Raw genomic sequence first — 25239 nt, 5'->3', positions numbered from 1 at the left:
ATCTACTGAACTTGCCTCAAATCCAGCCTTCTGCAATCAGTGAAAAGCCTTGCCTCACCCAAAATGTGTAAATTATCAGAATTCATATTGATAATATTTTTATATGCAGCACTCTGTTTTATCCAACTATAGAGGAATATTAGGCTCAGTACATAGGGCTTTATGAAAAATTCTCTATGGGGAAAACCCAGCTTTTTTAACAAAATAATTTCTAAAGATTGCACTTATGTTCTCTTTAATGTGTTTGCTTAATTTTTTAATTCAGTGTGCTTGTATATGTCATTTAAGAGTTCTTAATGACACTGGAGTATTTGAGTTCTACCTTATGGTAATTGCAGTGGTCAATGTTTTAATCAATTACAAATGTAGAATTGTATTGTTACCAGTTTATTGAAATCCTAAGCTTCCTGAGTTTAGAGGTATTACATCTTTCTAAAAACCTTGTGTATTAGCAGAGTGATCTGACACTTAACAGGATAAGACTCAACAACAAAAACAAACAAACAAAAAAACAAAACCAAAAAGATGAGAAATTGGGTTGGCCCCGTGGCTTAGTGGTTGGGTGCACGTGCTCTGCTGCTGGCGGCCCGGGTTCAGATCCCAGGTGCGCACCGAGGCGCTGCTTCTCCGGCCATGCTGGGGCTGCGTCCCACATACAGAGGCTGGAAGGATATGCACCTATGACATACAACTGTCTACTGGGGCTTTGGGGGAAAAATAAATAAATAAATAAAATTATAAAAAAAAAAAAGATGAGAAAAACACTCAATAGTTTGGAAATGAAGCACTTCACTTCTAAGTAACACATAGGTCACAGAAAAAATTACAGTGGAAATTAGAAAATATTTTTAAATAAATGGTAATGAAAAATGCAATATTTCAGATTTATAATATGTAGCTAAAGCCACATGTAGAGGCAAATATTTACCCTCAAATAAATATATTTGGAAAAAAGAAAGGCTGAAATATTAATAATTTAAGTATCGATTCAAGAAGATAGAAAAAGTAAACTAAAATACAAAAAAAATTAGACGTAAAAACAAGACACATAAAAGCAGAATTCAATGCAATCTAACAATCTAACAAGAGAAAATCAACCAAGCCAAAAACTGACTATTTGAAAATTATAAAGACCTATTAAAGCTGTCAAGAACGAAAAAAGAAAAGCTTGAGCAAATAATATATGGAGTGAAAAAAGGGGCATCACATCAGGTCGTTTAACATTAAAAAGGTAATAACAGTATCTCATTAATAATTTCCAATTATCTCAATATAATTTCCAATATATTTGAAAATGTAGGAGAAATAGATGCATTTCTTGAAAAGCCCAACTCAAGTAAACAGATAAAATAAGAAATAAAAACTCTGAAGAGTCTCATATTTATTATAGATATTGATTTGCAACTTACATCCTATCCACAGAGAAAACTCCTTGGTCAATGGCTTCACTGTTGAATAGAAGTTAGAGTACTAGTTATCTTTATAAAGAGAGAGGAGAGAATGCCTAGAAGAGGACATCAGGGTAGTTTCTGGGTTGCTGGTTATCTTGATCTGGGTAGTGGTTACTTAGGCTCACTTGTAAAAACTCATCAAGCTTTTCACTTATGATTTGTCAACTTTTTTGTGTACATGTTTCATTTTGATAAAAATGTTAGGTACACATATATGTGGAAAATAAATGTTTTTTAAAAAGACAAACATTGTCAAACTAGACAAAACGTCAAAACTCAACTATATGCTGTTTATGAGACATATCTAAAATGGAAGGTAGCAGAAAAGTTGAAATTAACAAAAAGATAGAAAAACTATACTTGCAAATAACAAAATGAAGCTGATACAAGTAAAATAATAGCAGACAGAAAAAGTTAAGTAAAGAGCATGCTAGTAATGAATAAGTTTACCTCTTAACAATTAAAAATTAATCAGGAGGCTATAAGAACAACAAAATAGTACAGAAGGTGTTGTAGAAGAGTTTCAATGTCCAAGTGACACTTCGTAGGCTTCCTATGTATAAATATTAATTTTCATAAAATATTAAATATATATTAAATATAATAATTTTCTTAAGGTATATGCCAAGTGAAACTTGTTGGCATTTAAGTGTCCCAGTAATTAAACCGTTTTTGACCGTTTTTCTTATATCACTTTCATTGTACTTTGGCCCACTTGTTCTCTGCTCAGCATTATTTTCAGTGTAAGAGCAGGAACTAATACTACTGAACATCAGCTACACGTGTACGAGTGTGCAAGCTATTTGCCAGCATTACATCACTTTACCCTTATAATCATCTTCTTAATAAAGAAGTGGTACTATTAGCTCCATTTTACATAGAACCAAATTGAGGAGCATAAACGTGGGACAATTTATCCAAGGCAAACGAACTGATAAGTGATAAGTCAGGAAATGGAACCTGGGCACAATTATATCTCCTCCTTTCCCCTCAGCCTCATGCTCATCCTTCCGCCATTTTTGTATTTTAGAGACTCTGGGTCATATTGGAAACACGTATTATCTACAAATTAAAACACACACGCTATCACATAACTTAAATATATAGTCAATTTCTAGAAAAAAATCTAATATATATGTGTATGTAAAATATAAATATCTATAATACATATATAAGTAAAAACTTAGACTCCAAGAATAAAATGGGAGAATATGCAATTTTCCACCTACGTGATGGAATGCAGTTGTGTTTTATGTGTGGAAGCCATCAGACAGCTGTGAAAAATTGCCCACATTCAGTCTATTTTAGGCAGTGCTGTTCAGACTTTCCAAACCAGAATTAGTGTGATTTAAAAATTTTCACAGATCTTTTCCCACAGATTTTTAACAGATCTCTTCCTTATGTATTATTTCTGTTTTTAAATAAACAATTCTCTAATTTATTCCCTGGTTTTGAGAATCGTTTTCCAAGGCAGTCATCTTGACACTATTTGAAATGGGATCTGCATCTCCAAAATGTTTACATTTTCATGATGTTCCTAGAATTTAGTTTATAAGCATTTTATATCAAAATACATAATATCCTACGTTTACGCTCTTGTTTAAACAGCAGGATTGGAGCCTTTTCCCCCTTTTCTACATCTACTTTTTTTTCCAGTAGGAAATAATAAAATATCAATGAAAAAAAATTACAGTCCTAGACTTTGCTGTTAAAAAAGAAGAGTTAAATTGATTAAAACCTGCTTTTCCCCAAAAAAAAGCTATAAATGTGGTAAAGTCACACAGAGAGTGACAAATATGACTGAAGTTTAGAGCATGTTTAGACAAAGGATTAGTGAGAAAAGTTATTTCATGCTGTTCAACCTGAGACTTAAAGGAAAATTCATAAATTAAAAAATGTACAGCACATTTCATCATTAGAAACACAATGAGATTATTTCATCCTTTGTTTAATTCTCATCTCTAATAATATTTTTACATTCTGGATCGATGTTTTGCTTTGTCATTCATTGAATCATTTATTCATTTAACATAAATTGATTGAGTGCCTCCTCTCTGCTGGGCATTACCCTAAGTGCTTAGAATGTGGCAATTTAAAAACAAAAAACAACAAACATATCCACTCTCATGAAAATCACATTTAGAAAGGCGACGTAAATGATGTTCAACATGAAATGTACAGAGTACGTTAGACATTTTATGGAGAAAAATAAAGCCAGGAAGTGGGTTATTTGAAGTGGGGAGGGGTTTTCAATTTTAAATAGGACTATCAAGGATGTCCTTGATAAGAAAGTGACACTTGAATAAAAACCCAAAGGAAGTGAGGAAACAGGCTATATGGAAACTGGAGAAAATAATTTTAGACAGAAGGAACAGCAAGTGCAAAGGTCCTGAGGCAGGAATAGCAAGTGCAGAGGCCTTCAAGACCCAGTGAGGTGGCCAGTGGGGCAAGTGAAGAGGAGAGATGAGGCCAGAGATGAAAGGTGGTGAAGTAAAGATCCTGTAAATCCTTGTGGGTCATTGTGTTTTTCCCACTGAGTGGGATGGAAAGCCATCCGAGAGTTTTAATAGAAGGAGTTATATGATATGATTTTGTACTAATAAGATCAATCTGACTGCAGTGTTGAAAGTACACTGAAGGGGAGACAATTGGAACTAACATTCTTCATAATACAGACACAGAAGCTGGCTGTCACCTTTATTAATGATTAAAAGGTCTGCACAAATTCATTCAGAGGGAAAATACATTTTCTAATTAACCACTGATCCGACTTGTGACATTGAATCAATGATCTTAAAAAAAAAACCTAAAGAACTATGATTTTAATTATATTCTGGTATACTAAACAGGATGTATCCATGTGGGACATTTTGAGAGTGTAGATTATAATCTCCTCTATAGTTCCATATTTATCAATTTATCAGTGACCCAAATAGTTCCAAAAAAATTCAGCAATTTGAAGAGCGGCCATGGACCATTCTTCCATCAAATCTACTGAGTTCCTGCTAAATGTTGAGCACCACGATGGATGTAAACAGTCAGAGACCTCCGCCTTCAAGAACTCACAATCTAGTGGGACTACAGGGAACTAAACACCTAATCACCACGCCAGAGTAATGCTTTATTGAGATCTGCCTCTGGGAGGAAACTTATATCAAATGGACTGTGTCGAATAGAAGCATATCGGGACTGTTTAAATCTTGAATAGCTTTTTAATACATTACATGTGTATGTCTTCTTATTTAGATAATGAGATATTAAATGTACAGATATTGTTTATACTCCTCTCTACCCATTGAATGACTAATTATGAATTATATCTATCTCAATTTTTTTCATTCTTTAATAGGTAGAGCTAATGATGCTCTCTAAGCTATAGAACAGCAGATCTTTTTAACAGGAACGAGTAGGAAGAGAGTGTGAGGAAAGAATATGATATGAAAAAATAATGATCTTCCTTCAAGATTGAAAATTTGATCACTTATGTTTAAACAAAAAAAATCTGAATATATGAAAAAATTGAATACATTGAAATAGTTCAATGTATTTCATGCTTTATTATTACTGAAGGGTTCAGTCATTACATTAATGGTTCAAAGCTTTAGGAAAAATGCTTCTATGCTATTCACATAAATTCTAAACATATAATAATATTTGCATAGAAATGCTAATTCAACCTTCTTCCAAGACATAACCATCATTTAAAATTGTTAACCTATCTCACTAAATATGTCTCTATAAGGTCAATGAATAAAAGATTTAGGTCAAGAATATGTGGAACTTGATCTCTGTAGCTGTAAGACAACCTTTCTTGATAAATGCATTTTTAGGTTTGGGAGATAGACCAGGAAAAGAAGGGAGCTGTTTATTGAGGTGAAGGAGATTCCTACACACGAGAATAACTAATTCTATGGCATACCTGGGTTATCCAGGAGTGAATATGACCTCAATATGTTAACAATGTCTATTCATAAGCTGCCCCCCTGTTTTATCCCACTTGCCAATCAGCTTTCTTCCTAAACTAATCAAAGGGCAGGCCTGAGAAAATGGTCAGATTAAAAAAGTCATAAAATGAGATCAGATGTCATAACACATTGTGGTGAAAGTCTGGTTGGAAAGTGACTAAAACATAATATTTTGGACATCCTATTAACCTTCAAGTCCCTATGACTGTCTTTTAAATTGATGTATGTTTTTCTTTGCCATCATACTGGGATTTGCATACACATCACTGGGAGAGTTAAGCTTCTCTTCGTGTTTATGCCGATACTAGGACCTTACAATAGCTGCAATTGCCAAATGGAATTTAGTTGTTATATTGCAATCATCATTATTTCAAATTTCTTGCTATGATATTATAATATTTATTTTGCTAATCTAGAACTTGGGGCACAGCATGATTAAATCATTTGCTCAAGATATGCTATGAGTAAATAGTTAAACTGGGAAAGCTAATAATCCCTTAGTAATAAAAATCTAAAAACAATCTACTTATAAAATAAGTAGCTACTTTTTTCTCAACAAATTGTTATATTTTTCTAGTACTTGTCTTGAATGTTAAATTTAAAAGAAATTTCCCAGTGTAATCTGTAGTGATTTAATCAAGGAAATGGCTACTTATATTTAAAATAGTAATTTATTAAAAGTATTTCACAGAGGAGCCATGTATATATCAACAACAACAAAAAAACTGGCACTTGTTGAAATTCATATATCTGAAAATAAAAAGAATTAATAAATGGTCAAACTTCTTGCTGAATCAATGACAAACATTTAGTGATATTTATCCATTCATTATAAAACTGCTGCCCTTCACTCTCGGTTGGATAATAGCTCACACTATACTGAATAAACCATTATTCCTTCATGCTGTAGGTGGAAAAGACAGAAGTTACGCCATTTGAGAGGCATACTAAAGTGGACTAGAAAATGAGAAATCTCGTCCTTCGTTTTATGACAGAACAGATGTTGACTACATTCTCTTGTAGAAGCCAGGAGATCATAGAGTGGTATTTCTTGAATCCAAACAAGGTATGGGCCCCTCAAAATTATATACCAAAAATTCTCATGGGCTCCCTAGGGTAGGGCTTCAGATTCCAGTTTAGGAAACACTGGTGTAGTTTGGGGTCTGTAGTCAGACTACTCAGGTTGAAATCCCAGTCCTGCCCATACTCAACTTTGTTAAGAAGGTCAAGTCTCTTAAATTTCCTAAGTCTCAATGTTCTTCAACTATTAAATAGGTGTAATAATACTAGCTGCCTTATAGGCTTATTGTGAGAAGTAAATGAAACAGTAAGGAGGTTCACATTGTCTCTGTTGCCAATGCATTGAACTACGCCTTCCTGCAGCTTTGCTCCTTAGTTGAATAAGTTCTATAAACTTGTTTCACAGTTGGTTACCCCAAAGCCTGAGGCCAAATGAAAGATCTAAACCCCCTTCCTCTCTGAAGAATTCCATTATAAAATCTGATTACAAAACCTACCCACCTTTTTACATCAAGTCATTGACTAAATTAAAATCTTGAGTCAAGTAGAAATAAGAATTTATTTCATTTTATAGATTGCGCTCCCTTTCTCTTGACCAGGAAGTAGGAATGGGCTGAAGTAAACAAGGAATGGGTGGGTGTCATCCTGGGTTATGAGAACCTATGAGAATGTCTCTGTTGCACTTTCACTAGGAATATTCCAGAGTTTGGAGTCAGGTAGACCTGTCTTATAAACAGATTTGTGCCACTTGTTATGAAGACTGAACTATAAAAGATGTCTTCAGTAGTCACGCCTGTTAAGGCCATTAAACTAAATGAGAAGAAGAGAGAACAGGAAAACAAATCCACATAACACTTGAGACACCCTGTGGGAATGGATGAGTAGGGACACAAAGCAAACTTAGGAAAATATGAATGGCTTCGTTGAAAAATGGGCTTTCAGGTGAACTCTTTGGTCTGTTGAATTAATAATGACAGGCAAGTTGGATAGAAATGATTTAGTAAAAACTTGTGACTGTACCATCCAGTCGTAAATTAGAAGAAAAAAATGTTGCTACGTTTGATGACAAGTAAATACTATTATGGTTGAGCTCAAAGAGTACTATAAGTGATGTGTGCAAATTATATTAATAATTGACTCTCTTGCTCCATGTATGATCTAAAAGAATAGGTGGAGAGTAAACCAGAGTAATTAACCATCACTATCTATTGATTCCCTATCTCAGGAGATGACCCAAGGCAATAGACAGCAGACTCACTCCTGATGTGAGTGAAGGCCGACTTTCAATGACCAAATGAAAGGGGAGAACTGCTATGATTGATTAAGGACCAAGTTGTCTTTATCAGGAGAAGGATGAAGTTCTTTTGAGGCTAGGGCCCTCGGGGAATTCATGCATAAGTGACCTAAAGCATGACTGATCAGTGTGGTAGTTTGCCCTGCCACTCCCTGATAGTGCTCTGAGACTTCCTGGGAAATACAATTAACTCAAGGCTGACGTTCAGCTACTTGTACTGGTAGAAATAAATCCACGCCAGTTGGGAATTTAGCTGCAGCACTAAACCCCTGCTGCTACCCAGTAGCTCAGGTCCTGAGAAGTCCCAAAGGGGTGGAAAGAGGGTCTGCTGTGAGACCCACCAGCCACTCTACAGTACCGGAATTGTGCCCCCTGACCAAAATGGGCCCAAACCCTGAAGAGGGGGGGTCATACTCCTGTTAATGAGAAACGGCATCCACTAGGAAAATGCCTGGTGCCTATCTGGCCCCCTGAGAATGTGACTAACCCCCAGTGACTGATGTTTCCCTCCACTATGGCCACCTGTGGAAACATGACCTCTACGGTGTATAGTATCTGTCATTAACTGTCTTGGCCATTCCCACTTCACTAACCCCAAACTCCCTTGCTGCTTGATCTCCACTGAGCCAGGGAGGAGCGGCTGAGAGTCTTTTCCAGAGAATGAGAGAAAAACAAGCTGAGTTAAAGAAGTCATCTAAATTCAACACCTCTAGTCTCAGCCTTAGTCAGTTGAACAAGCTTTCGTATTTGGAATAACAGCAAAATATGGGAACATTTTTCCAGATTACATCCTATTTGCAAACCTAAATAATTTGGGGTGATGGTGATTCCTGATTAATAACTTCAACCTGACCTGAATATTGTGCACAGAAAGAAGAAAGAAATTAAATGTAGTAGGCACCCAAACCTATACGACACGAACAGTAACGACTTGCAACATCAATTTTATGCAACTACAAAGCTTGTTACCTCATTTAGTGGCCCCAGTTTAATTTAAGAATCAGCTGTCACAGCTTGCTCAACTCTCAGTAATGAGAGGCAATTTACTCAAGAGCCTTATTATCTGAGAACCTTTCAATACACACACCATGAGCAGAGTGGAGCACTGTATTATTTTAAAAGTTAAAAATAACACTATTATTATATTTTCTTTATGTAAAACTTTTGTTGATCTATATTTTCATCATTAACTCTCAATTAGTCAAAACAGAGTCAGCTCCCAATTCAATTCTAAACTCTTCATGTGAATTCATTTTAGTTGTGCTTTAGAAATAAATGCCAAATATTTTTAAATAACAGTATACTAAATGAACATGCCCTTTGTTCATTGTATCAAGGAAATAATGGAGGGTGATAGGAAAGAGTATCCTTTCACCCAAGAACTACTATGTACGCAAATAGCAAAGCCAAGAAACAATTTCACTGTGGAATGTGATAAACAACCAAAAAGAGGCACTATACCTGCTGTAAATCCAGTGTAATTGTCACATAGTGGTATTCGATTCCATTCTTAATACTGGGACTCTGCCACCAAGTGTTCTTCCCATCAATAGCGTTTGTAATTGGGTGTCTCTCTGTTGAATCAGCAGCAGCATGCAAGGAGGAGAAAAGATCATATAACAAATTTATAGCTGTTTCTTTAAAGAAAAAAGTAAATCTAAGTTAAAACCATCATCATTTGAACATCAAACATTAAAAAAATATAAAGAGAGAGCAATTAATATCTTCAACAGAATTTAATGTCAACTTTTTCATCGCACTGTACAAGATAGAGTGAAATGGTTAAAGAGAAGAAGCTGCTTAGCACTCTGGCCATCAACTAAAATGGGCAACTTGAAAGATAACTACAGAAAGTAAGTGTGAAGAAATAGTACTGAAATCTAATTGATGTGTCAATCATTCAAAGAAGCAAAAACTCTACTGTTTGAGGCAGCTCTAGTACACTTTCAACTTTTGTTAACAGAAACATAAAATCCTGAATTGTAGTTGAAAGGTACTTGAAGATTTGCCCTTCTGACACATGCATTATTATCAAGACTTGGGTAATCTAATGTGTATTTGGTTTTATTATAAAATGCTGTCAAATCCATCCTATGAGCCTTTTTGCAGTCAGTCCTTAACTCGCCAACTTTCTACCACTATTTAAAAATATAATGCAAGATACTCCCAACCTCCCATTCAGCATTTGCCCATTCCCACAATCACTAACTCAGTCTGGACGATAGTGGACAGTATTTCCCAGATTTTGGAAAATATCCAAATATCCAGATTTGGAAATTTCCAAAAATAGATTTCCACTTTGTCCAGAGGAGTCTGGACAATAATGGAAAACAGGGAGATGATGGCACATGAAATTCCATCCTACCAATAAAATATGGATCTTCCCTCGCCTTTACTCCAGATAGAAAGGAACAAGATCTATTGTGAGAATTAAAAGGGAGTTGAAGATAGAAAATAGGAGGTGTGGACAATCCTTAGCCCCTCCCCCCACAATCCTCTCTTACAGTTCCTTCCTCCTTGCAACCCTCAAACCTCAGATTCCTCATCTCCTCCAATTTAGCCCCACGCATCTCACAACAGGAGCCATTACTTCCAGGCTGCCAAAGCCCTCATCCCATTTTGGTTCTCAGTTATTGTTTCTTGTCAGAAATCTGTGCTTCTTATTTCCCAAGTAACAGAAGTTCTGTTCCTTTTCTCCTCCTCTAAACAGGCCCAGCTCATACATTGGTGAAGATGGCAGGAGTGGAGGTTGTTAGAGATGTTCCTATTTCTACACCCAAGGCTGCAGTAGGAGTACTTAAGTTCCTAACATCTCACTTGGAAGTCAGCAAATTTGCCCACAGAAATGCAAATAAAGTAGAAGTTAGCTTCCTGCTACTCTTCTGTTCACTATGGATTGAGTATACTTTGGGGTGTCAGTCTTGAGAACTTTTATAACACTAATTTTCTGGATGTCTCAAATGAATAGCCTAAGAATAACCTTTTAGATTAGAACAAAATCTTTTTTGTAAATTGAAGGAATACTTCAAATAATGAACGAAAACATATCACTATGAGGAACAATCAGGACTCGATTTGCCTACATAATGTAGTAACATAGCCAAGTGTTCTAGGCATAATGGTGATGAAAGAGCGTAAGACTTGGAATATGAGGAGCTGGAGTATGAGGAGCTAGACATTCCCCCTGGCTCCACCATTTAGTACTTTACTGATCATGGGCAAGTCTCTTAAACTCTGTGAGTCATTCTTGAAACAGGCATAACAAAACTCCACTCACAGCACTGCTTTCCAAATTCTAAACTTTCAGAAAAAAGTAAAAATTTTTTAAAAATATGTGTGAGAGCAATTTGTGGAATTGATATATGAGTTTTAGCTCTTTATTTCTCTAAGTAATAGAAGCCTCCAGTATTTTACTATCATTTAATATACCATCAATATTGTTTCATAAAATGAAGGACATTTAAAACCAAAAAAAGTTTTAAAAATCATAATATCAAAATGAAGAATAATTCTTTAAATGGTATTTTATCTTCATAAAAAATGTGGAATTTTGTTCTTGTTTTCTCATTTTTCCATGGACCAGTAGAAATATCTTGGATGGGAACTCTCAACTCATAGGGTTACCAGAGAAACATTACAACTATTAATATTCTCACTATTATTATGCATATACATAAAATTAATTATACATCTGCTCAAAAAGTACACTGTTCTGAATCTTAATTGGAGACAAATTGCATTTAATAAAAAATTTGAAAATAAAAATCAAGTAAAATGAAGTCCTCAATGCAACAGGAGTCTGATAGTAAAGTCATCTTCAAAAGAGAAATCTTTACCTAAAACTGAATATTCATTAAATTTGCCATTTTCAGATTGTGAACATTTTTATTACATATTAATTTTATTAATGTAGTCTGCTATAACCTGCTTAGTTGAAAACATAAAGACTTACGTCTTTCAGTTACTTATGGTAACATGAGTATTTAAGACAGGACAAAAATAATCTATTTTTCCTGGTAAATTATTTAAGTCAACTAAACAATTGGATGGACTTTGTTTTGTACTAAGCCTTATCACATTAGCAGTCCACTGAGATGAGGCATCCTATCTCATTAATGAAAAGTAAAATTGCTGAATATATTTCCTAATTAGCCCGAGTTAACTTGTTTTGTTGAAGCTAGAGGTGTCACGTCTTTATATTGACAACAAATACCAGAAGCATAACTAAATATCAAATAAATGCCCTTGGAGGTGTGAGCGGGTACTGAAATTGGCACTTTAGGAATCAGAACCACAGTGAAATATTACTGGCATTGCTTCTGAAGAAATAAATATCACAGCAAACACTCCCCAAACATCCTCCTGAATCTTCTTTACAGACTGTGGGTTTAATATGTGATAGAAAACACACACACAACCACATTTCCGAATCAAATTCATAGCTCTTAGGTAATTGTGAGAGGAGCCGTCTAATTGGAAATTTTGATATCTGCCACCTCAGGTCAAATTGATATGGGAATTAGTCATGAAAAGGAAGATTGGAAGATGAATCAACAATTAACCATAATCCCCATTACGGAAGTTTAATCATAATTAATTTGCAAATACTGATTAGTTGTTGGCATGCTTCCCTTATTTAAAAGGAGAGAGAAATTTATAACATTCTCAACAGAGATAGCTATGCAAGTCAATCCAAAGGTCTATTGCATCTGAAAATTGGCGAGGGAATCGTTGATGAAGTAAACCTTTCAAACTGGTAGTTTTTAATGGGGAAGCATAATCTATTAACAGTCAGGAACTTCAAGTTTCCTTTCCCTTGTATAGTAATTAAGTCCAGACCTTCCAGATTTATTCTAGCTCTTTATTGAATTTGTGGAATTTTATCATCTGTTGCTCCAACTTTTACTAAAATATATTCATATGGGTTATTGCCAGATTTTTATCCTCTAGATTATTATACTTTCGAAATTTCTAGTTCCAAAACGGGACTCTGAAATGTAATGAAGCTGGTAATTTAAGATTAAATTTATCATGCAAAGTAAATCTAGGCTAAGTTTAAAAAACACTACAAGTAAATAAAAATGGGAAATACAAAACATACCTCATACGCACCTTGCTTTACTAAAACAATTTATTCACTTTTTCATCCCAGTATGAAAATACGGAGTAGGATTGTCTAAATATAGATGTCTTCCATTGAGACACAAGAGAACCTGAATATAGAACTCCGAAGAGAAAAGTAACAGAGTTGCTCTTGGACTCAATTTGGCAAATGCATTTCATCCATTTTTTCAACCAAGAGTCTCCACTCAATTATTTTCCACCCCAATCATCCTGTCTCCATAACTGTACACATTTTCTTCTCCTTCTCCTCCTTCTTAGCTCAGGTAATTCAGCTTTTTAGTGCCCAAGTCTGACCACCTTCTTGGAACTTTCTCTTGCTACTTCAGTTTCCACTGACGTTTTTCTTCTAATAAGAAATTTATGATATGTACCACATAGTATAGCCCTGAGTTTACTGTTTTGAATATTTGTTTAATTGCCTTCTATATCCAAGGCTTATTTACCCTAACATTGTACCTATAGGGAGGAACTACACATATATGTATGTATATTTATATACATACATATATACACACACACGTATATATGTATACACACACACACATACATTTGATTTTACATACTTTAACTCTTCCTCTCTGCCTAGCCCATCCTAAACACGCATCTACATGCTCCTAACCACCCGCCCACCACTCCTCCCAACCATTTCCATGCCTCCAGGCTTTCTCACATTCTCTATGAAATCATCAAGGCCACCAGCTCCTGAACCCACGGCAGTTTCTCCCTATCAGGCTTCATCTTCTTCTCTAATGAATTTAAAGCTCATAGTCCATCAATTCACTTATTTTCTGGCCTTTACTTCAATTTTCTTGCTTTTGATGTTTCCCCAGCACTCTGACCTACATCCTTTGCCGGTATCATTCTACAGACGAATAGCAAAGAGATGGGAAGTGTTCATCACTCCCCACTCCTACCCCATACCATACAATCTACACCATAGAAAAGAACCAGAGTCATTAAAAGATGAGGAAGGTTTTGGATGGTTGCCATCTTTGGTTTCTTACCATTTTTTTTGTTAAAGATTCTGTGATATACAAGACCAGAAATTTTAATCACAAAAGTCCCAATTCTCCAAATATATTAATGTTTTCAGCATCTCTAAATTATATAATAGAGAGGGGACTATGCATTCTTCCCTTTAACCAGCTCTGAGAAAGAAGGCACAATGCCTCCCAACTCTCTTTTGAGATAAAAAATGTAAACTGCGAGAGAAAGCTTTCTTCATTTTATAAATTTTACAACTGAAACAGAAAAAGAAGAAAACCTAAGCAAATTTAAAAATAAGACCATCGTGAAGCTTCATTCCCGTTATAACTCACCTCAGTGACATTAAGTATTCTCTTTATTAACCTCCTCAATGTATATATTTGATGATTTCCCAATGTCTATCTTTAAATCAACCTGCATCTCTAGAATTATCTCACAGCATTCTCCTCTTCTCCACATAAAATCTTTACTTGTTAAACCAAATCACTTATAGTTCTCTGAATATATCATGCTGTTTCATACCTTCAAGATTTATGTATGCTTTTTCTTTTATAATACTCTTCCCCTATTCATCCTACTAACTGTTATTTTCTCAGAACATGGGTCGCTTCCTCCCAGGAATCTCTACATGTTCCCTTAGCACTCAATTTACTGTTTCCTCTATTTCCCCTCTAAGTCCCTTAAGTCAAGGGCTATGTATGATTTAACATTACACTCCAGTACAATGCATTGCTCATAGCTGGTGTTCAAATGCTTGCTGAATAAATACATGAATGAATCTGATATATCAGTGTGGTTCCTAGAGGCCACCAAGCGGGCTTTGTATGGCAGTTCTCCTTAAAGCACTCTTGTGGTATCTAAGAATCCTCATTATCTGGCTCTAGCCTCTGCACCAGACTCCTCTCTACCCTCTACCTTCTGATACTTTCAGTTCTAGGCATTTCTAATTACTTGTAGTTCCCTGAGCAAGTAAAGTTTTCTGTCTTGTTCTGATCTCTCTTCCTGGCATTCCTTCTCTTCCCTCTGTGTCCTCTTTACCTGCGTAGCTCGTACCTGTCCTTGGAGCTCAGCTGAGATATCACTTCTCTGACAAGCTTTCATTACACCAAGACTGAATTTCTGATCCTCCTCTCCCTCCCTCAGGCTCCTGTGTTCATTCTCTCCTTTGTATTTACCACACTGTATAGCAATAGTCTGCCTTTTGCCCATTTCTTCATTAGTTGAAGCCAGGGACCACACTTTATTCCTGTTGGATCCCCAGCACAGTACCTGGCATGTAAGTGACCAACGGATCACTATAGCCTGAATTAATAACAGCATCCTCAGATACTATTCTGGATGTAGTAAACTACATGACTGCCACAGGTCTTCAGCTAGAAAACCCTCCTCCAGCACTGTACCTGGTTCATATAAGGAACTCCAATCATGTTTGTCCAGTGACAGAGAGTAGCTGCAAAGAAGCTCACAGTGGAAGAAAAGTTCTAGGAATTTGGGGATCACAAGCCCTTTGACTTTCATGCAACTTGGCCTCAAAATCTCTCAATTACAGATCCTACCCAGTGCCACACAAATACATATTAAAATACATACGGTATGGATTGCTGCTGTTTTGATTGCAGATTCGACATTGAGGATTCCTCACGGGCTGCCCAGGGACATGCTCTACCAATTTGCAATACATTTCAGGTCCTTTTTCTCCACATGTTGCATTTGTGGTGATGAGAGCATTAGAAGCAAGATTCAGGACAGCAGGGAATAAACCTGAAAAAGATGGACAAATGAAAGTGTGTGGGCCAGAAATGATGTGGTATGAATTTGCTGTATTTTAAAATGAAATTAAGATAGGATATTTTTCAGAGCATTAAATTAATTGAAAATAAAATCATCAGTGATAATTAAATATCTGACTTAATTAAGTACACTACATAAATAGCATGTGTTATCAAATGAACATTTCCTTTTTTTTCTTTCTGGGTCTTAAATACAGAATCTAAAGCTATCTTAATTTTTAACCTCTAGTACTTAATTAGAAAGAAAATCTTGTCTCTAACACACAGTTTAAAAAAATCTTCCATTCATATTATTGGCAAAAGTCTTACTGAAGCTTCCATCCTCCATTTCCACTGTTTTATATCTAGTAGTAAACTATAATTATATGTAAAGATTTTGGACAGCTATGCATCTATGTTTTTCGTGGTCATTTTTATCCTCCAATTATCACTTGTCATAAATGGTTATTGTAACTCCTTTACGTCTAGAATGAAAAAGTTAGAAAATTATGAAAGATTTTAGAAAACCATTCTTTACTGCCTTCTTCACTATACAGCCATATTAGACAGGAATATCTTACCAGAAATAAGTAATCATAGTAGTCCATGATCATATGCCAGAAATTATTTCTCAGATAAAACTGTTTGGCTTGCTCAGAGACAATCTCAGCGACCCTTTTCAGTCTAGAGCTGGGGAGGCCTTTCATTCCATAGAAGAAGCCAACTCAGGCTCCTTACTTTCTGGAATTACTGTCAATTCTGCTTCATACTGTCTAGTATTTGTATTTTATAGACCTCTTTTCAATGACAATATAGTAAAGTCACTTATCAGAAGCCACTCTTCAACTGAAAACTCATCTTGGAGAATGTGCACTTAAGATTATAGATAATTTGACTCAATTTAGGCAAGGAACACGCTGGCCATCTAGGTGGTCTCTGCTCTACACACACGCCAAGTAGGTCCATATCAGTTCAACCTCTGACAGAAAGTCCTTCACTGACTAAATCGTATGTCGGGATGTTTTACTGAGATCCCTAGGGTTTTGAGTTCACAAGTGTTTTCTGCTTTATCTTCAAAACTTAGCACATGCTGGGTACAGAGTAAGCACTCAATATACTTGTAAAATGAAGGAATTATAAATATTGGCCTCATAAATATTCTTCTGCATCATCTGAATAATAATAATAACAATAGGAATAATAGTAATATCCAGCAATATTGAATGTTTATAATATGCTAGGCACTATTCTGTCAGGGAGTGTTCTAACACTCTTTATCTGCATGGACTAATTTGCTATGCACGACACCCAACACACTACATACTACTATCACCCCTGTTTTATTAAGATGTTCAGTAACCTGCTCAGGATTATAGCTGGCAAGTAGCAGAGCTGTGATTTGAGCCCGTGTAACCTGGCTCCAGAGTCTGTCCTCTTAATCACTATATTGTATGGTCTCTACAAATGTCATGTGAAACTTAACATAAATCTGGCGTGATTTGTGGTCCTGGTTAACCTTAGAATTGCATTGAAATAAACAATAGTACAGCAAATAAAAAATAATTTGAAATAATTTGAAGCTATTGTAAGCGCTCTCAAAAATTTCTAAGAGGTAAGTGAATTCATAAGACCAGGCAATACCTCAATTCTCATCTCAGTCACTCTCAGGGTCTCCACAAAAAACTGCCTCCAAAAATCTTTTGTTTCTTCCCTTCCTCCCCACTGTCACCAGTCTCTAAAATGCCTCAGATTCTGCTGTTCCAATCTAGCACACTCCCACCCCATTGCCCTCCTGCTTTGTGCTTTTCTCCAGCTAAGAGTTATTTGAGGTTTGCAATTTCCCCTTGTTTGCCAAGAGTTCAGAACTGCCATTTTTACTTAATTGCAGGCACTACCTCATTCATTCTTCCAGATAAATTTATCTCCCTCCCACCTCTCCCTCATCTCTATGCTCTGGCCACCACTCAATGAGACATTCCATCAATGTGTATCCGGTCAGCTAACATAATTACTGGTCAGAAAAATATTAGCCATTCATAAAACTATTATTTATTTCATGAGGAAAGGTAGAGTGTTTTATCAAAGGTAAAGTACTATACAAAGGTTACTTACTATCATTTTTTTAGTTTTACCTCTGTATGCTAGGCTTATTGGAAACAGCTTCAATTCTGTGAAGTTTGTCAACTTACAGATTTCAAAATAATTTCATCATCCCCAGCGCATTATCTCTCTACCTTAGATGTTTTATTCTCTAGGTTGGTAAATAACATGGGATTAAATAAATAAGATTTGTCTATATATCTTTCTCTTCTGTCATTTATCACCATTTTGCATTTAACTGTACAATTATTATTTCATCAAGTATGTGTTGAGCACATACTCTGCTAGATATCATAAAAGATTTGGGAATGAAAATACTATTGAGACGGGCTCATTATGGGAAGTGAACTTGAGCTGAATCTTGAAGGAGAAATAGGAGTTTATCTGGCAGAGAAAGGAAGAAGGAAAAAAGAAACACACCAGGCAGTGGGAATAGCATATGAGTATGGACTTGATTGTGAAAGTTTATGTGGATTTGAGTGACTGACACAGTACTTGAATTTGTAATTTTTCTACCCTGTTAGATTATGTGATTGTGTATGTATAGATATGGATGTGGAAACAGATATAGAAATAGGTACATATAGATTACACACAGGGTATATACATAGTGATTCACATATATACCAACATAAACCACTGCCTATCAGTCACTATTAGTAATTTGTTTTAGGGGGCTTTTTCCAGGTCTTTAAATTTTTAATTTCTATTGTGAAAAAAGAAAAAGGTAGTAAGAAGGAAGAGATATGCTGGGAATCCTGTTATAAGAGGGCAAAACCTTATCTCTTACCTGGCTGGCCTGCAGGATGAGTTCAGGTCCCTAAGCCCCCGTCTAGCCCTTCCAAACAAAGCCAGTTTACTTACACAAAAGCCATCTCAGGCAGGAGCCAGCATCTTTAAAACTGCCCCAGGACATTGTCATTTTGGCTCTGTGATCTTTGTCTCCTCCCTCACCTCAGACTAGTCCTGACCTGGCATTCTGTTTTGCAGCTTCCCATGCCCTGCTTTGGTGCAGCCCTGTGAGACCTGATTTGAGTTGCGTTGGTCTATACTTTCTCAGATCTGAGCAATCATGGAAGGGGGCCCAAATGGAAAGATGGATGGGGAAAATTATCTCACTGTTCATTGTATGTTCCAAAAATATAGAATTGGATTACACCCAATTTCCTCACAGAATTAAATGAATAAAATGTGAACAAAATGACATGGCTATAAAAGGATTACAAGTATGGAAGTTAACATTGATTCAGAAACTTTCATATTCATTAAATTGTATGGTTTAATCCCCCAGTAACCCCACTGTGTAGATTTTATTAATCTCATTTTACAAATGAAGAGAGTGCAGCTCAGAGAAGATAAACAATATGCACAAAGTTATGAATTACTAAGATTGATAACTAAAATTTGAACTCAGCTCTTTACTTCAGAAGACTTACTCTTATCAGGCCATGAAGAGCCAAAACCTGACCCTCAGCAAAGCTTATCAACTTACGTATTTAATAAAAGAAATAACTTACCCAGTCACCACCCCTTTGTTGTTTCATAGAGTTTTCTAATCATAGAGATATTAATAAAATTTACATTTATTATCTTTCAGTTCTTTCCATCGATTTGTTTCTGTTACGCTTATTGATCATGTGCTCAAAATTAACATTTTCACAATTTAATTGCCTTGCTTTGTGGTTAGGAAACAGTTGTCTTTTGAAATTTTATCAGCTATTTTGTTGTTTATTTCAAAAAAAAGTCAGTTAAGTGTATTGTCAGAGAAGGTCCCCAATTAGTTGCTAACAACCAATTTGAAGAGTCAGTCAATATCCGAGCTTTCATTGAATCTTCAGCAGGTTGTGTTATAGATTGCAGCCCGTTTTCATTGTATGTTAAATCTATTAGACTATACTTATTTATACCCATTCAAAAGCAGCAGAGCAATATTTATTGCCATATTCAATATGGGTTACTTGGTTAAGATTATGTAAACGTTGAGTGTAAATGAACTATAAATAGCTGGTGAACCTTTACAGAGTATTGACTTACAGCCACCTAATTCAATTTGAGGTCATGTAATGTTAATGACATAAAAGCCAGTCATCATTATCCATACAATCATGATTGACACTTTTTTTTTCTGAATAGTATCTAGACTAAGTAAATTTAGTCAGAGTTGTGGCTTATGGAACAAAGTCTGAAAAGAAAACAAATAATATTTATTCTCTCTATCGTATATATTTTTACTAGTGATTAGAATAAATATATACGATAGAGAGAATAATATAAATATTATGTTCTATAATATATACATTTAGTAAATAGATAATCTAGAAAAAAGCTAAGTCTATAGCATGTGGAAAATAGAAATTTTGCTATAATATGGCAAACATTTAGAAAATTCACCAAATTTTCACTGTTTTTATTTGGATGTTTTTATACTATCTTTTCTTGCCCAAATACTATGGTATGTTCATACAAGTTTGCATAATAATTTTGATGATCTGCATTCTCAAAATTCCACATTCTGGTTTCACAGGCAGAAGCATTTTTAAAACCTGTGTATGTATGGAGGTTCTAATTTTAGTAATTGTGGAGTAGCTCCTGTTGGGCCAAACCTCTTACACATAACAACTATGAATTCAGAACAAAATATATTTTTAAAAGATCCCAAATAGTTGAAGACATTGGAGAACAACCCAAAACAAGTAAGCCAGAAGAAATGTGTCTGCTTTGAAGAAAGAAGATATTGGATGTGCTCCAGACTACACCATGCGAGGTGGCTAAAACTCAAATAGAAACCCACAATTTTACTGTCTTTTTTTTTTTCACTGTCTTGAAGAACCAGAGAACAGAACTAAGACTAAGACTAAGAACAATCACAGCTGCTGTAAAGTGAGGAAGACATACTGGAAAAGAGAAAGCCACAGAAAGGGAGCCTCAAAATATGTGTATAAACTCCCAAATCTCTCACTGATACCAGACCTACATATGCCCCAGGCAGACTCCAAGTACCCCACTGGGGCTAAAAGAACAAAACAGAGACCACAGTGGCTGCATTTCACAGGAAAGACAAGAGTTTGGAGTTTGAGTCCAGACAAGGTAACCAACTGATACAACACAAAAATAAAATACAGGTGACTATCCTTCAGAAAAACATAACAGAATCCTGAGTTTCTAAGGTGTATCATTCACAACGTCCAGAATGCAATTTTTTAAAAAATACTGAATGTACAAACAATAAAATGCCACCCATACTTAGGAGAAAAGCAACGAATGAAGACCAACATTGATAGCAACCAGATGTTAGAATTAGCATACAAGTATTTTTAAGCAGCTTTTATAACTATGATCAAGGACACACAAAAATGCTTATAATGAAAAGACAAATAGGAAATCTCAGCAGAGAAACTACAAAAAAAATACCAAATATAAATTCTAGAACTGAAAAATGCAATATCTAGAATTAAAAAAATCACTACATGCTATCAATAGAAAATTGGAAATTACAGAAGTGTAAGTAAACAAATATAGATTGACAGACTTTTTTCCTAATTTCTTTAAATACATATTAATGTTTAAAGAAAAATTGTAATGTTGCCTTGGGGGATTACAATGTATGTTGATGTAATACTTATGACATTATAATAAACGAATAGTGGGTGGGGGGATCATGGTAAATGAACCTACGTATTTGCAAGGTTCTTATGCTTTACATAACTCAGTACAATATTAAAAAGATTGACAACACCAAATGTTTAAAAGTTGGTGGAGCAACTGGAACTCTACTCCATTGCTGTTGGGAGCATAAATTAATAAAACTACTTTAGAAAACACGCATTTTATGATAAATTTAAACCTGGACCTACATCATGACCCCAAAAGTCCACTCTTAGGTAAATACCCAAGAGATATGACAGTATACGTCCATGAAAAGACCTATATAAGAACGTTCATGGAGGCTTTTATCATAACAGCCAAACCTGTAACAGCCCAGGTTTTCATCAATGGGAGAATTGATACAGAAACTGTGGTATATTCATACAACAGAATACTATTCAGCACTAAAATGCAACAAACCACTGATAGATGCAACAAGATGACTCCCAAACCATATGACAAATAAAATTAGCTTTACAAAAAAGAATGCATACTCTATTATTCATTTATATGACCTTTTAGAAAAGGCAAATCTAATCTTTTGGGAAAATGAAATAGAAAAATGGTTGGCTCTAGCAATAGAGACTGACAGGGAAGAGGCACAAAGGAAATTTCACGGGTGATGGTAATATTCCTGATGGGAGTTTGTTTTATACAGGTGTATACATTTGTTAAAACTCATTGAACGTTACACTCAGTGAGTGAACGTTACTTGTGCATTTCACTATTGGTAAATTTTAGCTTAAAAAAGAAAGTAAATCAATGTTGAACTCTAGTTAATGATATTCATGATGAAGTGTTTAGGCATAAAGTTTACAACGGTATAAGAGACTTATGAATAGTTATGTACAGATAGATAGATGTATGATAAATCATATACAGTGAGATGTCAATTTTAAAATCTAGACGCTGAACATATGGGTGTGCAGTGTATGATTCTTTCAACTTTTCTGTATGTGGGAAAATTTTCTTAATCAAATCTGACATAGGATCTATAGAAATATTATATATACGTATATATATGTGTAAGTATATATCTGTGCATATCTGTACATATGTATATATTGATTTATCTTATCCTTTGGCTGTTACAAATTGTCAATAGCAGTAACAATAAAATTTTATATCAACATTTCTTAAATTAAATGTGGAAGAGGTTGTTGATACTACAAAGGGAAACTGTCTTTTCGATCCCGTTCAGAATCAGAGGAAACCAGCAAAAGACAGCCCTGGATTAGCAAAACATCTGGGCGCTTCAGATGCCCACAGGCCGGCAATCAGCAGATGACTCTATTTTCCTTGTACAGTGTTCCAGTTCGTCCAGCTTTTATTTCATAACAATGAAGAACTTTGACTTAGAATCATATTTAATACATAAGTGTTATCATTTGAAGAACTACAAGTGAGCCGGAGAGAAACGCACTTAAGGTCCTAGCACATGATCTGCCGTGTGTCAAGATTCAGGCTGGTTCCTCGGGCTGCAGGGTTATGTTTCTCCAGGTGATGAACTAGAAGGTTGTTATCTGGTAGCAAAAAGAATTCAGTTCAAAGAAGCCTCGTTCAACTTTGAATTTTACAAATGAAGAAAAGAATTCTCAGAACTTAAATTGAACAGCTAGTTATCAAACACAATTATTGTAATCCCAAATGAACTAGAAATAATTTTATTAAAGATCCACCTTGTCTCACTCCCCTCCCTGCTCTAAACGAAAATCCTTTTCACCTCCTACATCATTCCTGAGTTCTAGGCCATCGCGTTCTCCTTCTCCTTTCTACATGCACGCTCGCAGGCCAGCTTCCATCACAGTTTTACAAGTCCTGTAATTTATTTCCAAATTTCTCCATTTTAAGAAAGCACTCTTTCACCCTTCTTACTGTAATGGAAGCCTTGATTTCCTCTGACAGTGACACTTCTGTAGATCTCTCCAGTGGATCCTTAGAATCACTGGGAGAGGAAAAGTAGCCGCCTCTGGCTTCTGAATCCTACTTACAAATCAGTTCCTCTCATTGTCACTCGTAACTTCTTTTTAAAAAATTGAAATCATCGACCTTCTCCACGTGCTCATCTCCATTATTGACTGACTTCATGAAGCCCATCCACAAAAATACTGGTAACTGATTCACAGTTATCTTTATTTCCCAAATTTTGCCATTCTTACTAAATAGGTGAACATAAACCAGCATTAATAAGATGTTATTCCACAGAAACCAGAAAATGTTAAAATGTACTTTGAGGACAAATATTTCTCATTTCTCACCATTCTAAGATTTCTGCTTCCAATTTATTTTTTTGCCTCTAGCTTAACAATATCTATCTATCTATCTACCTATCTATCTACCTATCTATTTATCTATCCATCCTTTTATATAAGTACATCCTAGCCTACCTTGTTTCTACTGCAACTGCACCCTGACAAGTCTCCTGTAAGACTCCACTTCCATACCTCTTCCACACTGCCATGGAAATTATCTTCCTAAAAATTAAGTCTGATTATGTCACCTTCTTGTTTAAAGACCTCTGTGAGTTGCCTGTTGCCTCTAGCATAGCAGACAAACTCCTTGGTAATCTGAACATTTATAATCAGGCCCCCATCTACCTCTCTAAACTCATCTGTTTCCATCCTCTTTCATGCCTTCCTACACGTCCAGTGTACTGACATCTTACTATTTACAAATATACCAGAGGCTTTGACAAGTCTTGGCCGTTATGATATCTTGTCCATTCTACATAAAACATTTTTCTTTTTTTGTTATGTGGTCATCTACTCATCTTTCGTGACCCAGTTCAAATACCCCTGCTCGGTGAAAGTGTTTCCTGACTTCACCACACAGAATTTGTTGTTTCCTTCTGATGTCTACATGGTACTTAGTTGGTATTTATTATAACCCTCATGACACTGAAACTTTAATATCTTTTACAGTGGATCTCCAGTCTATAACATTACTTTGTACAGCGTTAACACTAGCTAGCAAATAACAGCAGTCAAATTTAAACTTACTGAATGAGAACAAATACATGCACTTGTATAATCTTTCTGGAGAGAAATCTGGCAAACAAAAACCATTAAACTAATCAGACCCTTGATTTAGTAGAAATGTAGAACTCTGTTTTGGTACTCAGTGGTACTCGGCTCATTGAAATAATTCCAAGAAATTCAAGCTATTTGAAAAAGATAGTAGACCCTTATCATTTCTTGGCTGTCCAGCATCTAGCCTCCATTTCTGTTCTTGGGTAACTGGCATTGTATTTAGTATGGAGGGTATGCAGTACCCTACCTCCTGCCAAGGAAGGAGAAGTAGGAAAGATCTTTCTCCTCCTCTCCCCTTAGCAATTTGGGCAAGTGCAGGTGACCTTGGCCTAGGGCTCTGGATCTTGAGCACTTGAAGTACAGGACTGGGGAGATAAAGAAAATAAGATCATGACAGTGACAGAGATAATAGTACCAGTAAGGGTGGGAGAGGAAGAGGTGACAGCCATATCTGCAAAGAGACCCCAACTAGACTATGCAGTCAGTGAAATCTGGGAATGGCCTTGATGTCTGTCATTTCCTAAGCTGGTTTTCAAATCTTTCTAACAATTCTGTAAGTTATGTGATATGTTTCAAATACATTTCTGCTTAAGTTAAACAGTTTTGGTGATTTCTATTGCTTGTGATCAAGAAGCCAGATGTATAAAATGATCAAATGTCATGTTTACACATCCCCCCACATACTCACACACACAAACACACACAGGCATACACATCCACACATACATAGTGAAGATAGGAAGATCAAAAGAGAGTAACTTTATCATAATTGACAGAATGGATAATATGTATACAATTGCTTCATTTAAACATCTTTAGGATAAAATGTGAAGGGGCAGTAGTAATGACAACAAT

The 25239-nt window shown here is 35.5% G+C and overlaps 1 protein-coding gene across 1 annotated transcript in view; it reads right to left on the bottom strand.

Moving 5' to 3' along the window:
• Positions 1–25239, bottom strand: part of LAMA2 (laminin subunit alpha 2) — a 575531-nt gene that overhangs the window by 419754 nt on the left and 130538 nt on the right. Inside the window, exons 2-3 of the mRNA XM_087444077.1 lie at positions 15432–15602; positions 9192–9304 (exon numbers count right to left, since the gene is read on the bottom strand). Of these exons, the coding sequence (XP_087300203.1) occupies positions 9192–9304; positions 15432–15602 (284 nt within the window). The remainder of the gene's footprint in view (positions 1–9191; positions 9305–15431; positions 15603–25239) is intronic.

The sequence above is a fragment of the Ceratotherium simum genome, chromosome 19 (assembly GCF_057802395.1).
Source record: "Ceratotherium simum simum isolate JZ-2026a chromosome 19, ASM5780239v1, whole genome shotgun sequence".
NCBI lineage: Eukaryota > Metazoa > Chordata > Mammalia > Perissodactyla > Rhinocerotidae > Ceratotherium > Ceratotherium simum.
This window is presented reverse-complemented; position numbering and strand designations above follow the sequence as displayed.